This window comes from Carcharodon carcharias, chromosome 14, assembly GCF_017639515.1.
Source record: "Carcharodon carcharias isolate sCarCar2 chromosome 14, sCarCar2.pri, whole genome shotgun sequence".
Taxonomy (NCBI): Eukaryota; Metazoa; Chordata; class Chondrichthyes; order Lamniformes; family Lamnidae; genus Carcharodon; species Carcharodon carcharias.
This window is the reverse complement of record NC_054480.1, coordinates 128,136,881-128,155,024: the sequence shown is the minus strand read 5'-3', so window position 1 is coordinate 128,155,024 and position 18,144 is coordinate 128,136,881. Positions and strand designations below refer to the sequence as shown.

Genomic DNA, 18,144 nt, shown 5'->3' with positions numbered 1-18,144 from the left:
AAAATAGGAGCAGAATTAGGCCATTCAGTCCTTCAAGCCAGCTCCACCATTCAATAGGATCATGGCTGATCTGTTTGTGTTTCGAATTCCACGTTCCCATCTTCCCCTAATAATCTTTGATTCCCTTGCCTAACAAGAATCTATCTCTGCCTTAAAAGCATTCAATGATCCCACCTCCACCACCTTCTGAGGCAGAAGTTCCAAAGTCGCACAATCCTCAGAGAAAAAATTTCTCCTCATCTGTCCTAAAAGTGACCCCTAATTTTAAAACAGTGCCCCCTAGTTCTGGACTCACCCACCAGAGGAAACATCCTTGCCACGTCCACCTTATCAATACTGTTCAGGACCTTATATGCTTCAATCAAGTCACCCCTCACTCTTCTAAACTCCAAGTGGAAACAAGCTCAGCCTGTCCAGCCTTTCCTCATAAGACAACCCACTCATCCCAGGTATCAAACTAGTAAACCTCCTCTGAACCGCTTCTAATGCATTTACATCCTTCCTTAAATAAAGAGACCAACGCTGCACACAGTATTCAACATGCGATCTCATCTATGCCCTGTAAAACTGTATAAAAGTAATATCCTTACTTTTATGTTCAATTCCTTTCATAATAAAGCCAAAGAACAAGATAATAGGACAGATGGCCAAAAGCTTCGTCAAAGAGTTGAGTTGTACCGGGCGGGGGGCGTCTTCAAGGAGCAGAGAGAGAAACAAAAAGAAATGGAGAGGTTTAGGTGGGGAATTCTAGAGTTTAGGGCTTAGGTGGATGAAGACACAGCTGCCAATGGTGGAGCAAAGGAATGGGGAGATGAACAGGAAGATGGAATTGGAGAAACACAAGGATCTCAGAGGGTCATAGAGCAGGATGATGTTTTACCTTTGCTCCCTCCAACAATCTGCATGATTCTATTATCTAAGCTATAATGTCTAAAGGGGTGACGTTGGCATAGTGGTAATCCAGAGGCCCAGGCTAATGCTCTTGAGACATGGGTTCAAATCCCACCACTTCTCAATATCCCTTACCTTTTCACCTAATATTTTCACCATTAATTTTGTCTTCTATTGTGAGCCTTGGCCATTCACTTAGATTTCTCCAGTTTTAAAGATAAACCAGCAATGGAAATGTGGTCAAATTGAGTTTACCTGTTTATTTATCACCATATGCTGGTTTCCTTTTGTGTGACAGGTGCTGGTTACTTGAATACCCATGTCTCACCAGGGATGCTGGTCTCCCCTGGTAACCTTAATAGAAACATGGCAACAAGGTCCCCGACCCCTGTGAACCTTGGCCCCGACAACCGCAGAGGTGAAATGCACGTGGTCTCAACTGGCTCCAGGAACATGGTTGCGTCACTGGTGAGTGCTTAATTCCAATTGGTTGGCCACTTATTCCTACACTTCGTTGGTTACCAGAATCCCTTTGACTTTCCTCTGCACTTAGATGATAATCCTGGGAAAACACACACTGGCAGTGGGGTAACACACTGGCCTTTGGGGACATGGATGAAAAGCCTTAATAATAACCCAAGAACATAAGAAATTGGAGCAAGAGTAGGCCATACTGCTCTTCAAATCTGTTGCACTATTCAATAAGATCAAGACTGATTTTCAACCTCAATTCCACTTCCCCCATCTGACACCCTTACATTCCAAAAATCTTATATCCTCAACCACTGATCATCCACAGATCTCTGGGCAGAGAATACCAAAGATTCTAAGCGGAGAAATTTCTCCTCACCACAGTTTTAAATGGTCCACCTCAACCTGAGACTATACTCCCTAGTTTTTAGACTCTCCAGCCAGGGGAAACAGCCTCTCAAACTCCTTCAGAATCTTACATGCTTCAATGAGAACACCTCTCATTCTTCAGAGAGTATAGATGCATTCTACTCATCTCTCCCCATAGAACAACTCTCTCATCCCAGGAATCAATGTAGCGAAGCTTTGTCACACCCTGTCTAAGGCACTGATTGGATGAATGTCTCACCTATCTGATAGGCTGTACCATTGACTTTGGACAATCCAATTGGCAGAGGCTGTTGGCCAACAGAATAACATGGGTGCAGATTTGAAACAAGTTGGCAACCTAACTCTGAGAGGCCATTGCTAAAATTGAAAAGCCACTCCCAGAGGTGTAAGGGGTAGTATTCTGAGTCTGGGCCAAAGAAGCGGCAGGATAGAGGAAGCTTTTTCCTTTGTCTAACTGTAGTGTAACTGACCTGGGAGTTATTGATTCATCATTGCAGAGGTGACTTTGGTTGCTTTCCATCAGTACTCAATCCAATTTCCCATGCCAAGTCTACATTGTAAAACTACCTATAACTTTACACTAAATTGACAACTAAAGTGGCTGGAAAATAGTTCAGACTGACTTTCATTGATGGACAAGAGGGAGCTTTACATTGGATCTAAACCATGATACAGTCATTGAAATACTCAGCAGATCTGGCAGCATCTATGGAGAGAGAGAGATGATGACCAGCGAGGTTTTTAGGAGGGTGAGGGCAGGGGGGGGAGGTAGTTTTGGGAGCTGGGGGGGGTGGGGGGGTAGTGGGGGGATGGGTGGTAATGGGAAAGAACAAAAGGAAAAGTTTGTAAGGGTGGAGGGCAGGAATTACATCTGACAGGCAGAGCTTGATTCTGACATGGAAGCGTTTGATGTCCCATTTTAGGATATTTCATATACAATTATGCAAAAAAAAGATATTCTGACGTGAAGAATTTTATATGCTATTTTTAACCTTCCTTTCTCCCACTAGAGAACGAATACTTCAACTCTACAACCCACCTCACCGATGGTTACCATGACAACTCCCAGTCTAACTGGCCATGGATTAGGGGGTTACTCCTCCAGCCTAACTGGTAGGAATATTTGCTGATTAGTATACTAGTATACATGTACTCCATTGCGATTGTTCCATCCCCATCCTCACTCCCATATTACAGGGCAGTAAAGGCAACCTCTAATGCTTTAGCAGGTCAGTGCTTCCTTCTGTAAGCCTTAGAGAGCAGGAAGATCTCAGGCTTGATTGTCCTTGACCTATACTGAGTTGATTGATCATAGGCCAATGATAAGGTGCTAGAACTAGTCTCATCTGTAACACATTCAGTCAAACAGGCTGACAACACCCACTACATAGGCTGTTGTGTGAAAAAGGTGGCAGAAGATAGCTAGGGCTAGTGGCAGTATATCCCTGTGCCCTATGTGTCAACTTGGCTCAGTTGGTAGCACTCCTGCCCCTGAGTCAGAAGATTCTGCAGAATTTGAGAATATAATCCAAGCTGATATTCCTCGTAGCAGCACTGAGGAAGTGCTGCACTATCAGAGGTGATGTCTTTTGGATGAGACCCAGGACCCATTTGCCCTCTCTAGTAGGTGAAGTAGGATCTCGTGACACTGTTTGAATAAGAGCTGGGGAGGTTTTGCCAGTGACCTGGCCAATATTTATCCCTCAATCAATACCACTAAAAACAGATTATCTACTCGTTACTATATTGTTTCTGTAGCTGTGTGCACATTCGGGGATCACTTTAATGTTCGGTGAGAATGTAAACCAGCCAATAAGGAATTGGCTGCACATTAAACACTCCATCTGATTCCTAACCAATACATCAAATACAGAGCAAAGCTCCCTCTACATCAGGCTTGTCCAATCTTTTTGCATGGGGTGGGGGGCACACTTCAATTTTTCTCACACTCATGGGGGTGATGAACAATTTTCAGAAAGGTAACGTTCAGCACAACATTAAATTTTTTTTAAAATGCTGATGTATGAAAGGAACAACTTGCTGAGCACAAAATAGTCACAACAATAAATTGATTATTTCAAAAATGAGCAATAAATAAAGACGACCATAAAGAGGCTGCCCACCAGTCTGAAAAGATGGGAGTGTTCAGCTCACTCCCAGTCTCAGAGTGCTCACTCAATCACCCTCGCCCACTGTGAGAGTGGGTGAAGTGCCTCTTGGTGTGTGGGGGTGAGGGTGAATGAGAACCCTGAAACTAGAATGAGCCAGACACACACTCCCACCCCTCTCTAAAATATACACACACACATGCCTCTTTCTCTCTCTTTCTCTCTCACTCACCCTCTCTCTCACACTCTCTCTCACACATACTATCACACACGCACATTCACCTCTCTCACACGCATGCACACTCACACTCGCCTCTCTCTCTCTCTCTCACACACACTCACCTCTCTCTCTCTCTCACACACACACATACTCGCCTCTCTCTCTCACAGACACACACTTGCCTCTCTCACACACAAGCACTCACCTCTCTCTCTGTCTCACACACACACTCGCCTCTTTCTCTCTCACACACACTCGCCTCTCTCTCTCTTACACACACACTCGCCTCTCTCTCTCACACAAACTCGCCTCTCTCTCTCTCTCGCACACATACACACTCGACTCTCTCTCACAGACACACGCTCAACTCTCTCTCTCTCTGTCTCACACACACACACTCGCCTCTTTCTCTCTCACACACACTCGCCTCTCTCTCACACACACTCGCCTCTCTCTCTCACACACACACTCACCTCTCTCTCTTTCTCTCTCACACATACACACTCGCCTCTCTCTCACAGACACACACTCGTCTCTCTCTCTCTCGCACACATACACACTCGCCTCTCTCTCTCTCTCACAGACACGGACTCGCCTCTCTCTCTCGCACATATACACACTCGCCTCTCTCTCACAGACACACACTCACCTCTCTCTCTCTCTCACACATACACACTCGCCTCTCTCTCTCTCACAGACATGGACTCGCCTCTCTCTCTCGCACACATACACATTCGCCTCTCTCTCACAGACACACACTCGCCTTTTTCTCTCTCTCTGTCTCACACACACCCACACTCGCCCCTCTCTCTCTCTCTCACACACACACCCCAACCTTGCAACCCCCCAAGCTTAAATTTGCAGTAGGACACCCACCCAAAGACCGGCCTGACCCCCCACTATGCCCCTTCGGCGCAAAGTCGCAGTTCCGAGCACCCCCCTGAGTCAATTAAATTCGAGGCCACCTGGGGTCCAGCCCCACCAGCTCTGAGAACGCGGAGAAAAATAAAATGGAGGCCCCTCGACATCGGGGCTGCCATCTCCCCATCACCAAGCACCCGCAACCCCCAATCCCTGGTGAAAATCAAAACCAAGGCCGCCAGAGCTCCGGGATTCAGCTGTGCTCCCCCACCGCCACCACCACACCCCCTTTCCCCAATGGGCCCGCCAGCTCCGAGCACCCCCAGACCCTCTGCAGACGTCCCCCCCCCCCCCCACTGAACTTACCTGTTGCTCTGAGCTCCTCCTCCTCCTTAACTGGCAACTGATTACGTGAAGCCCGTCCAATCACACGTTGGTTCCTCCCTGCATTGGCTGCTGATAGGGTCACCAGTGGCTGCCAATCGGCAGCCAGTACCGGGAGAAAGCAGCCTGTGATTGGATGGGCAGGCTCTCAGCATTTTTCAACATTCTGTCCGGAAAGTTGAGTCCAACGATGTGGCGGGCCAGATGAAAATGCCTTGGAGGCAGTGGGGCTGCATCCAACCCAGGACAAGCCTGCTCTACACTGTCCCCATCAAACACTCCCAGGACAGGTACAGCACTGGGTTAGACACAGAGTAAAGCTCCCTCTACACTGTCCCCATCAAACACTCCCAGGACAGGTACAGCACGGGGTTAGACACAGAGTAAAGCTCCCTCTACACTGTCCCCATCAAACACTCCCAGGACAGGTACAGCACGGGGTTAGATACAGAGCAAAGCTCGCTCTACACTTACCCCATCAAACACTCCCAGGGCAGGTACAGCACATGGTTAGATACAGAGTAAAGCTCCCTCTACACTGTCCCCATCAAACACATGAATTAGGAGCAGGAGTAGGCCACTCGGCCCCTTGAACCCGCTCTGCCATTCAATAAGACCATGGCTGATCTGATTGTAACCTCAACCTCACATTCTTGCCTCCCCCTTGTTAATCAAGCCCTGCCTTTAAACTATTCAAAAACTCTGTTTCCACTGCCTTTTGAGGAAGAGAGTTCCAAAGACTCATGACCATCTGAGAGAAAAAATTTCTCCTCATCTCTGTTTTAAATGGGCGACCACTTATTTTTAAACAGTGACCCCTAGTTCTAGATTGTCCCACAAGAGGAAACATCCTCACCATACCCACTCTGTCAAGACCCCAAAGGATCTTAAAGGTTTCAATCAAGTCACCTCTTACTCTTCTAAACTCCAGTGGATACCTAAATTTAGCAACCATTCCTTTGGTCCCTTCACCCAAGTTATTTATATAAATTATAAAATGTTGAGGCCCCAACACTGATCCCTGTGGTACACCACTCATCACATCCTACCAACCAGAGAAACCTGTCCAACCATTCCTGGTATTAGTCTTGTAAACCTTCTCTGAACTTCTTTTAATGCATTTACATCTTTCCTTAAATAAGGAGACCAGAACAGTACACAGTGCTCCAGATGTGGTCTGACCAGTGCCCTGTACAACTGAAGCAAAACCTCCCTACTTTTGTAATCAATCCTCCTCACAATAAATGATAACATTCTATTGGCTTTGCTAATCACCTGCTGTACCTGCATAGTAGCCTTTTGTGCTACATGCACTAGGACACCAGATCCCTCCGAATTTCAGAACCTCAGAGCTCTGCAACCTCTCACCATTTAGATAATAAACTTCTTTTTTATTCTGCCTGCCAAAATGGACAATTGCACATTTGCCCACATTATACTCCATTTCCCAGATCTTTTCCCATTCACTTAGCCTACCAGTTTCACTTTGCAGCCTCCTTATGTCCTCTTCACAATTTATTTTCCTATCTATCTTTGTGTTATCAGCAAATTTAGCAACCTTTCCTTGGTCCCTTTATCCAAGTAATTAATATAAATTGTAAAACATTGAGGCCCCAGCGCTGATCCCTGTGTCACACCACTCGTCACATCCTACCAACCAAAGAAAGACCTATTTATGCCAACTCACTGCTTCTTGTTAGTTAGCCAATCTTCTATCCATGCCAATATGTTACCCCCTACATAGTGAGCTTTTATTTTCCACAATAACCTTTAATGTGACACTTTATCAAATGCCTTCTGGAAATCTAAGTGCAGGACATCCACTGGTTCCCCTTTATCCACAGCACATATGACTCATTCAAAGAACTCCAATAAAATGTTTAAACATGATTTCCCTTTCACAAAACCATCTTGTCTCTGCCTGATTGCCTTGATTTTTTTCTAAGTGCCCTGCTATAACATCTTTAATAATAGCTTCTAACATTTTCCCTATGACAGACATTAAGCTAACTGGTCTGTAGTTTCCTGCTTTCTGTCTCCCTCCATTTTTGAATAAAGGAGTTACATTTGCTATTATCCAATCTAATAGAACCTTCCCCAAATCTAGGGAATTTTGGAAAATTAAAACTAGTGCATCATAATTATCTCACTAGCCACTTCTTTCAAGACCTTAGGATGAAGTCCATTAAGACTTGGGCATTTGTCAGCCCGCAACCCCAACTATTTGCTCAATACACTTCCCTGGTGATTGTAATTATCGTGAGTTCCCCTTCCTCCTCCCCTCCCAATTTCCTGATTTGCAGCTACTTCTGGGATGTTACTTGTGTCCTCTATAGTGAAGACAGAAGCAAACTACCTGTTTTTCATCTGCCATCTCCCTACTTTCCATTATCGACTCCCCGGCGCACTCACCATAGAACTAATGCTCACTTTGTTAACTCCTTTCTTGTTTAAATATCGATAGAAACTCTTGATATCCATCTTTATATAACTAGCTAGCTTTCTCTTGTACTCTAATTTTTCCCTCTTTATTAATCTTTTTGTCATTCTTTGCTGTTCTTTATATTCTGTCCAATCTTCTGATCTGCCACCCATGTTTGTGTAATTATATGTTTTTTCTTTAAGTTTTATACTGTCTTTAACTTTTTTAGTTAACCACAGATGGTGGACCCTCCCCTTGGAATTTTTCTTTCTCATTGGAATGTATATATTCTGTGTATTCTGAAATATCCCTTTAAATGTCTGCCACTGAACCTCTGTTGACCTATCCCTTAACCTCATTTGCCAATTCACTTTAGATAGCTCTGCTTTCATGCCCTCATAATTGCCCTTATTTAAATTTTAAAAGCTAGCCTTGGACGCACTCATTTCTCCCTCAAAATGAATGTAAAATTCAATCATATTATGATCACTGCCACCTAGGGGTGCCTTGACAATGAGGATATCAATTAATCCTGTCTCATTGCTCAGTACCAGGTCTAGTATAGCCTGCACTCTGGTTGGCACCAGACCGTGCTGTTCTAAGAAACTATCTTGAAAACATTCTATGAACTCTTCTTCTAGGCTACCTTTGCCCATCTGATTTTTCCAGTCTATATGTAGATTAAAATCCCCCATGATTATTGCTGTACCTTTCTGACAAGCTCCCATTATCCCTTCTTTTTGCTCTGTCCTACTGTGTGGTTACAATTAGAGGGCCTGTACACCACTCCCACAAGTGACTTCTTGCCTTTATCATTTCTCATCTCAACGCAAACCGCTTCTACATCCTGGTTTCCTGAATTTAGGTCATCCCTCTCTAATGTGCTAATACCATCATTAATTAACAGAGCCACCCCTCCACCTTGTCCTAACTCCCTGTCCTTCCTAAATGTTGCGTACCCTTCAATATTCAGGTCCCAATCTATGTTATCCTGTAAGCATGTCTCTGTAATGGCTACCAGATCGTACCTATTTATTTCTATTTGTGCTATCAATTCAACTGTTTTGAATGCTACGTTTGTTTGGATACAGAGCCATTAATTTTGTCCTTTTATTATTTTTGTAGCATCTAGCCTTATCTGCTGATTTACTCTTAGATCTGTCCCTTCCTGTCACAGACTGTTCATCATTTCCCACATTAATACCTTTCTGTCTTGCCTTGCCTCTACTCTTTGGTTTACTACATCTTCCCAATTTTGATCCCTTGCCCCCACACTCCCAGGGTAGGTACAGCACAGGGTTAGATACAGACTAAAGCTCCCTCTATCCCCATCAAACACTCCCAGGCCGGGTACAGAGTAAAGCTCTCTCTATGGTGTGCCCACAACTGAACTCTAACTTCACAATAGCAGCTCACAATGCCAGTGTGACTGTTCTTAATTCCTTCAACAGCAGCCATTCTGTAGCACTGCTGAGTAGAAGATGTGGCAGCCAAATTGCGCACAGCATGGTCCCACAAAGTGAAATGTGACCCTTGTCAATTTAGGAGTTGTTCTGTGGCGTTGACCACACCAATGCTAGGAGCAGGAGTGAATGTGCAAAGTCCATTTTACATTAGTCCCTTATGGCCAGAAGATAGAGGAGACTTTTTTGCTCATCACTCTGATCTGAAATAGAACTTTTTGATGTTAACGGAACTGTGCTTGCTGCTGCTCGCAGGCTCATACCTGTTTATAATTAGCTTCCCAGAGAGCAGAGAGCATACACACAGAGTTCCTTTGCGGCCACGTTCATTGTGCGATGCTTTGTAACCTAGGTCTAAGAGGTGAGCACAATGCAGACATTGGTTTCAGACTATAAATTTATCAGTGAGCATGGACAATGTTAAGTGGAAGTTTGATGTTCCCTGACTAATCTTGCTGGGCTTGTTGCTTAATACTGCCACCTCATGGCTGAATGAGGCTAGGACAACTGAATCCAGCAAACAGCCGACATAAGAAAATGGCAAAGGAGTGGGACATCCATCCGCTCGGATCTGATCCGTCATTTAATTAGTTCATGATCAATTTCCTGTCTCAACTCGACTATCACCCCCCCCCCACCCCCACCCCCCCCCCCCCCCCCCCCCCCCCCCCACCCCCCCCCCCCCCACACCCACCCATCCTTGGATTTTTGGGCACTAGTGGAATCAATCATCTGTCTTAGATATACTCAATGGCCCGAATTTTCCCCTCGTCGGGTGGGTTCAGCGGAGACGGGCGGAGAGATGACCGCCATTCACGATCAGCCCCGCACCGTGGTTTCACGCCGGGCAGGCCCACCCTGCATGTGGATCGCAAACAGAGCCCAACCTGTGCAGGGCTGGGGGAGGAGGGAGAGTTGGGCCTAGCATGCAGTTTGCGCATCCACGTGAAAGAGTGCTTCAGTCTCCCTGAGACACGGAGCTGCCTCGGGGAGATTGAAGCGCTTTTTAAAAAAAAATAAATAAAGATGTTAAAAATTTAATGAAACGTGTCACATGGGATGGGACATGTTTTTATTTCCAAAATAAAGGTTTAATTTAGTTAGTATTAGCTTTAGGAAACTTCATCCCGCTCGCAGATGAGGTTCCCTAAAAAATGTGAAGGCCTCTTGGCCTTTTCGCCTGCCCACCAACCGTTAGGCTGGACGGGCAGCGTAAATTTCAAGTTAACTAGGTTCCTAATGGCCTTAAAAGGCCTTTCAATTATCGGTGGGCACGCAGCCAACTCCAGCGCACGCCCACCGACCAAAATATCATGTGGAACACACGCCCACCATCACCTCCTGTCATACTACGTTCCGACGTGTTGGACTCGCGCCCACACGCTGAAGGTAAAATTCAGGCCAATGACTGGGCATCCTCTGGGGTAGACAATTCCAAAGATTCACAGCCTTCTGAGTTCTGATCGTCACAGGCTGAGAATTGGATCTTTGTTTCCTGTGGAGGCTAATTTTACTGTTGATGTTGATCATTGTGCAGCCCATTAAGGGGCAAAGTAAAGTCTCTTTGCTCTTGGGCCGAGTTTAATTTTGTCCCCATCGATGATGGCTTAAAAAGAGGCTTCACTAGCATCAGTAACATAAATTAGTTGGTGTGGCTGCCGCTTGCTCCAGTTAGGATTGTCTCCTCGGTTGCCAACCCTCCAGGATTGCCCTGGAGCCTCCAGAAATTAAACATTCATCACCGGGACACTGGCTGAGAGCAAATCCTAGGGTGGGGAGTGAGGGGATTGGTGTTTATTTTATTTCCTTTGAACGTTTTTGTTTATTAATTAAAGAAGATCGTTGGGGGAATGGCAGGAAAGTATGAGGGCTGTTTGACCAGACAGGCGGTTGGAGAAGAGAGGTCACATCTGGAATTGGACAGAAGTATGTTCAACCAGAGTTGGCAATTAGTTGTATGGTTGCTCACCCCATTTTGTCACCTTTTGTGATCCCTGGATCAGCCTGCATTTGGCTTTGCTTTACACCTGCCTCTGCAGCTTATCATGTCGACTGGCAGGAGAGTCAGGGGTCTTTGATATGCGCCGGGGTTAGACTCACTTGCATTTATATAGCGCCTTTCACAACCTCAGGATGTTGCATTTTACAGCCAAAGAAGCGCTTTTGTAATGTGGTCACTGTTATAATGTGGGGAAATAAAGTAGCCAATTTACGCAAAGCAAGATCCCACAAACAGCAGTGACATTTTAAAAAATATATTCTTTCATGGGATGTAGGCATCGCCAGCACAGCCAGCATTTGTTGCCCATCCCTAATTGCCTTTGAACTGACTGGCTGTCTAGGCCATTTCAGAGGGCAGTTAAGAGTCAACCACTTTGCTGTGGGTCTGGAGTCACATGTAGGCCAGACCAGGTAAGGACGGCAGATTTCCACCCCTAAAGGGCATTAGTGAACTAGATGAGTTTTGTTTTTTACAACAATCAATGATTGCCTCGTTAATGGTGACCATAGGACTAGCTTTCAATTCCAGATTTTATTAATTGAATTGAAATTCCACCAGCTGCCGTGGTGGGATTTGAACCCATGAGCATTAGCCTGGGCCACTTGTCCAGAGACATTACCACTTCTTACACACCATCTCCCCTGATGGCCAGATCGTTTCTTTTTAATGTTTGTTGAGCATGAAATATTGACAGGATGTCATGAATAACTCTCTGATCTTCTTTGAAATAGTGGCCATTGGATCTTTTACGCCCACTTGACAGGGCAGACTGGCCTTGGTTAAATGTGTCATGTGAAAGCTGGCATCTCTGGCAGTGCAGCACCCCCTCAGTACCTGCACTAGGAACGTTAGTGAAGCTTTTGTGTTCAAGCCTCTGGAGTGGGACTTGAACCCACAGCATTCTGACTCAGATGCAGGAGAGCCACTAACAGCCATGGCTGATGCTGATTAAATAAATAGAAGCCTAGAATGCTGAAGGAGGCCATTCAGCCCTTTGTGCCTGTGCTGACTATTTGAGAGAGGTGTACAATTAGTCTCACTCCCTCTCTCTTTCCCCACAGCCCTGCAAGTTTTTCCTTTTCAAATCTTGCCCATTTAAAAGTTGCTATTCGGTCTGCTTCCACCACCTTTTCAGGCAATGCATTTCAGACCTCAACAACTTGCTTATTCTAAAGTTCCTCCAATCTCACATACACCCACCGAGTTTAATTAAATGTCACCTTCTTTTCCTGTTCCCTGTTGATCTACAGGTTACTCACTGAATGACAACGCTTCTGTCTCTGTGTACAACTCACCAGGTGGAGTCCATCAGGACCAGGCTGCTATTTGGCAGCCACGGCAGCACCAACACCATCATCCGCACCAGAATGACCTTCAATCTTCAGCACACCCCCATTTGGGGTAAGTCATACACTCTGCCTGTAACCATCCTGAGTGTCAATAGGCAGCTCTGTTCGCCAAAGAGCTGGAGGCAGACAGGAGCTCTTTGCAAACAGTTTATTTTACAGCAGCAAAACTAAACAAAGTCTATTTAAAAAGAGCCTCGGCAAACTACAGCAAACCGACCTCATGATCTAAACTACAGCAACTTCTGATAATAGCAGGGTGATTTATCTAGCAAGGTTCAGTGAATGGAGGATAGTTACATAACACAGATTGTGTGTGTGTGTGTGTGTGTGTGTGTGTGTGTGTGTGTGTGTGTGTGTGTGTGTGTGTATGGAATTCATCCCAGTCACTTACAGCAGTGTGACCGTCAGGTGTGATTGACAGGAGAATTACCCATTCATCTCCATGTTCAGCAGGACCTGTAATGTCACTATATGCAGCCATAATCATACCTTATCTGTTCCCAGGCCCCACCTAATGCTAGTTTGATTTTTAACATGGAGCCGCCAAGCCTGGAGTGAAAGCATTGGATTTGCCTCCTGCTTTTGGCCCATAAACATGGCTGAGCTTGGAGAATGTGCACTGTACACACACAGGGCCTGGCAATAATCACACTGCATTGTGTCAGAAACAAATCACATCATGTTTCTTTAGGACTGTAACTTAAAACCTGATGACCTTGATCCTGAACTTTATTTTTAATTTTTTTTTAAAAATCGTGCATTTCTTTTTGAGAGACTATTCCAAGCTGAGTTTGATTAAGCATTAACATCAAGGTGCCTGTCAAGTAGAATGGAAAGCAGATCATTTATTACACACTGTTTATTAACCTCAGCTCCTCACACAGTGACTGCTGGGACAAAGGTGCTTCACGAAAGGTTCAAGGATTAGATGGACTCTCGGTTGAGGCTAAAAAGTTAAATTACGAGGACTGTTGCACAGACTAAGCCTGCATTCCCTCCAGGATAGGAGATTTAAGGAGCTTATAACTGATGTGTTTAAGATGATTAAAGGAGTTGACAAAAAATAGATAGCGAGAAACAATTTCCTCTGGTGGGGGGAGTCCAGAACCTAGAAGGGCATAATGTTAAAATGAGAGCCAGGCCGTTCAGGGGTGATGTCAGGAAGCACTTCTTCACACAAAGGGGAGTGGAAATTTGGGACGAACTCTCTCGCAAAAAGCTGTTGAGGGTCAGTAGAAAACAGTAAAACTTTTGAGGTTCATGGGTTTTTATTAGGGAAGGAACCAATGCAGGGGGGTGCAGGGTAGATGGAGTTAACATGTACGTCAACCACTACCTAATTTATTTTTCCCTTCTCTCTCTCTCTCTCTCTGTTCCCCCCGCTAGGGTTATTGGCAACTCTCACTTGAGCCAGAGCTCCAGCCTGACCTTGCCCACCTTTCAAACGGTCAGCATCAAGTCGGAACGTGCCTCCCCCCACAGCGATGGAGGAGGAGGGGGTGGTGGAATGTTCCAGCACCACGAGGGACGATTGGCACTCAGCGGGCTGGACGGCGCCCACAGCCCTTGTGAAGAACCCAAGGATTACGCCAAGGGCTACCAGTGCCCCATTGTGCTGACCCGGCCCCCAGCCAGGGATGAGGACAGCCTCACAGCCAAGCGGATGCGTCTTGTGGATGGCTGGCAGAGATGACGCCCCGCGGTTATGCTGAAATTTACCATTTTAAAAAAAAAACTGACGGAGGCAGCTCCTGGATCTTGCTTTTATTGTTTTGCAGTTCTTCCTGTGTTCTCCATCATAGGGGCCAGGGATTAATTTACCATCGAATCGGCCAGCCCTTTGAGAACCAGGCTGGCATTTACCACTTTGATTGGGGTGGGGGGGGTTGGGGGAGCAGGAAAAGGGGTGTTCCCTGCTCCTCAGCTTCTCTTTCTGTCCCTCTTTGTGGCTTCTCCCCAGAACCTCGGCTGGCTAGAGGCCTTCACGCGGGTTTCTGTCGCTCTGTTTCTGTCCTTAGATGCATTTATTATTTTTTTTTGTTCCTTCTCCCTCCCACCCCCTTTAGTATCTGCGGCTCACCTCTGTGGAAGCATGTGGTAAATGTGCCTCACGCACCTCCCCTCCCCTCCCCCCACCACCCCCGTTCAGGTGTTTGCTGCCACACGGACCATGAAAGATCCTAAGCTCAATTCTTGGTCCGTGGCTGAGGGCGGGAGAGCCGGACAGGCCACCCTGGGACGATGGTTTCTCCGGGTGCTGGGCATCTCTGGTAACACCTGTCCCAAGTGGCCCTTCCTCACGTGTGTAATGGCAGGCTGTTTGACTATATGTGGCATCGCGGCCACGCACAGTCCTCTTCTCGCTTGAACTCCATTGAAGCACGCGCAAGGGAATGCTGGGTAGTGATCAGGCACAGGAACCGAGGCTGGAAGTTTCCCCCGTTTACCCCACTAGGGTGGTGGGGCAAAATGCAGTCCCCCACAACCCCCTTCACCATGCAAACTGCCCTGGCTAAAATTATGCTACCTTGTACGTTCAGGAATTGATACGGGCAACTTCCTCAGTTTTGCATGGATGGGGAGGGGTGCATTTCCCCGGTAAACCATGGGTGTGGGTGTCCAGCAGCAGAGGGTTACTACTTTCTACTCTGAGCTCATCCACAACCGAGATCAGGATTTCATCCTTGCCTGCCTCACATTGGCATATTTGCACCAATCCACAGTGCCACAAGGGCAACATAGCTGACCCAGGAAAGCAGCTGGTAATCCAACATCTGGCCATTTTGAGAAGTGGGGGGGGCGTGGAGGAGATGGGACAGGGAGACGCAATTGAAGATGGAGACTGTCGGAGCAATTCTTGTTCATGCCCCACAGATCGTTCTCACTCCTGCACCCATCAGACAAGGTGTTTTGGGAAGGGTTGAGGGCTCATTTTAACCTAGGCTGCTGGGCAGGAATCCCGCAGGATTGGGAGGAACACGGGCTTTGCATCCCTTTTGATATCACCCCTCGCTCACTCCAACCAAAAGTAAAATGAGGTAGGGTGTAAAAACTGGTGTTAGGTTAAAAACAGCCTTTCGTTAGATCATAGAGACGACACATTCTATCATTTATTTTGTGGATATCACAGGCTGGAAATGTGTTTCTGTAAACTCTGGGCATCGTAGCTCACAGTTAATCTAACCGTAGAACAAAAATAAAGCTCTGGGTTTCTCTGCTTTCCCGGATGCAGAGGGAATGTATCACAGGTTCTCAATGCTCCTGAATATTCGAATCTTGAGGGTTAAACCGCTCCCCCACCCCCCACCCCCCCAGTTTCAAATGGGAAACCATTGCTTTGTTAAATATTGTTCAGTTTTATTTTTTAAAAGTGAAGGTTTTTCGCAGTGCGAATAGATTTCTGTGTCACTCTAGTCTCTGTGGTGTGAAACCCGTTTAAAGGTGGGGGTAAAAGGGAACGTGTATGGCAAACTTTTTTTTGTACCATCGGGGAGAGGGTGCCTGTGCCACATTTTTGTCATGAGGGTGTGATTCTGTGAGTGACACAATGTCTTTCAATAACAGGTTCCTGGTCTGGGAGCAATCATAAGGCAGCTTGCCAGCTGCATTTAAGATAAATTCCCCTCATCTCCTGTTTTCTCCCCCTATTCTCCCCTTGCCACCCACCTCTCCCCTCACTACCCCTAACCTCTCCTCACGCCCCTCACCTCCCCTTCCCCCCTCGCCTCCCCTTCCCTCACCCCACCTCCCCTTCCCTCGACCCACCTCCCTTTTCTTCAACTCCCCTTCCCTCGACCCACCTCCCCTTCCCTTGCCTCTCTTCCCCTTCCCTTGCCTCTCTTCCCCTTCCCTCGACCCACCTCCCCTTCCCTTGCCTCTCTTCCCCTTCCCTTGCCTCTCTTCCCCTTTCCTCACCTCTCTTCCCCTTTCCTCGCCTCTCTTCCCCTTTCCCTTGCCTCTCTTCCCCTTCCCTCGCCTCGCCTCCCTTGCCCTCGCCTCACCTCCCTCCTCCTCCTCCTCTCCCTTCCCTTCCCCTCTCCTCTTCCTTCCCATCCCCTCAACTCCCCTCTGATGTCTGGAAGACAGTACCTCACTAAGAGCCAGTGCCTTTGGAACAAAAAGGAGCATAGCGATGCAATGAAACATTCCCTCAGAAATCCCAATCGGCTGATAAAGGCACCAAACATATTATTTTGTTGAAAGGGAGTGCTGTTCTCCCCCCCCCCAATGATTGGTGCCTTGATTGGTAAGAGTTTGTATAAATTTTTGGGGAATACAAGGGTGCTTTAGAGCTCAGATCCAGATTCCCTTCCCCACTCCAACAAACCCATCTGAAAACTATCCATCTCCTTCTCCCACATCCCCCAAACCCAATCCGGTATTGTAGTCACGATTATACCTTTTATCCTACAAAAGTAAGAAGATCTTAATAACTTTGTTGAATCCTCCAGCTCTGTTACCCTGTCCTTCTCTGTACTGCCCAAGGGAAAGCAAATATAGCAACAACCTGGATGAAAATGATGACAATTATTGCTGAGACTTACAGAGCAGCAAGAAATGTCAGTACTTTATCAGTTAATTTATAATGAGAGTTACTTAAGGTGTGTTGCAAACTCTGAACACACTGAGTTTCAATCTTATTTTTGTATTTAAAGCATGTAAAAAAAAAAAGCACAGTTCTTGTATTTAGCTGCAATGTCCTTTTATCTGTGTCTGATATCATCTCAACCCTTTGAGGCTTACTCTGCTCTCCCTCCCTAATAAGATCCAAATCCATCCAGTGGAAAGTTCTTCTAGCACCTTCCTCGCATCTTTGGACAAGGTGCAAGAACAAGTTTATTGCCCTAGCCGATTCCTCTCAGTTTAGTTTCCAAACTCTCTCTCTCTCTCTCCATTGTAACATTTCTAATGAATGCTCCCTAAACTTTCCTCTCTTTTTTTTCCTCTCAAACTCCAAATCCCCAATTGTACCCACCCTTCCCTGCATCCTCACTGCGATGAAATGAAGACTCATCACAAAATCGCTTCATCTAACTCATTTTCAAAACAGTGACACTTCTCCTACCCCTCAGCCCTCCCTTCATCTGACAGTCTATAGGCCCTCAAAGCCTAAGCTTTCTGTCACCCGACCATTGCCTCTTGGTTTGCTTCATCTTCCAGGCAGGGGAAGAGTGTTGGGTAGAGTGTTACAAGCGAGGAAAGAGTGGAGAGGATGCTATAGGCAGGGTTATTGTGGGTGGGGGAAGAGTGTTAAAGGCACGGAGAAGGTGTTACATCAAGAAATGGAGAGGATACAGCAATTCTGAATCGGCATGGCATTGGATATTTCAGCGTGTCTTAGGCTATTATATTTGATGGCAGGAAAGATACAGGCAGCAGGTAGATGAGGGGATCTGAGAATCTGCATGTAATTGGGAGGCGATGACCAGCAATCAAAGGGTCTGTTTGTTCAGTTTGCTAACGACCATTAGTAAAAAAAAAATCGATGCAGATGATCCAACAGGAGACAGTCTTACTCAATCTCCGCTCCCACCCCACCTCCCCATTAGTTTGAATGAAGTGTAATCCCTATGGAGACTCCCT

At 46.2% G+C, this 18,144-nt stretch overlaps 1 protein-coding gene across 1 annotated transcript in view; it reads left to right on the top strand.

Annotated features, from left to right (window-relative positions):
- mef2b (myocyte enhancer factor 2b) overlaps positions 1–16,266 on the top strand; it is a 127,794-nt gene extending 111,528 nt beyond the window's left edge. The window contains exons 6-9 of the mRNA XM_041203711.1: positions 1,190–1,359; positions 2,763–2,865; positions 12,463–12,613; positions 13,948–16,266. Coding sequence (XP_041059645.1) covers positions 1,190–1,359; positions 2,763–2,865; positions 12,463–12,613; positions 13,948–14,254 — 731 coding nt within the window. The 3' untranslated portion in view covers positions 14,255–16,266. The remainder of the gene's footprint in view (positions 1–1,189; positions 1,360–2,762; positions 2,866–12,462; positions 12,614–13,947) is intronic.
- The last annotated feature ends 1,878 nt before the right edge of the window (positions 16,267–18,144 follow it).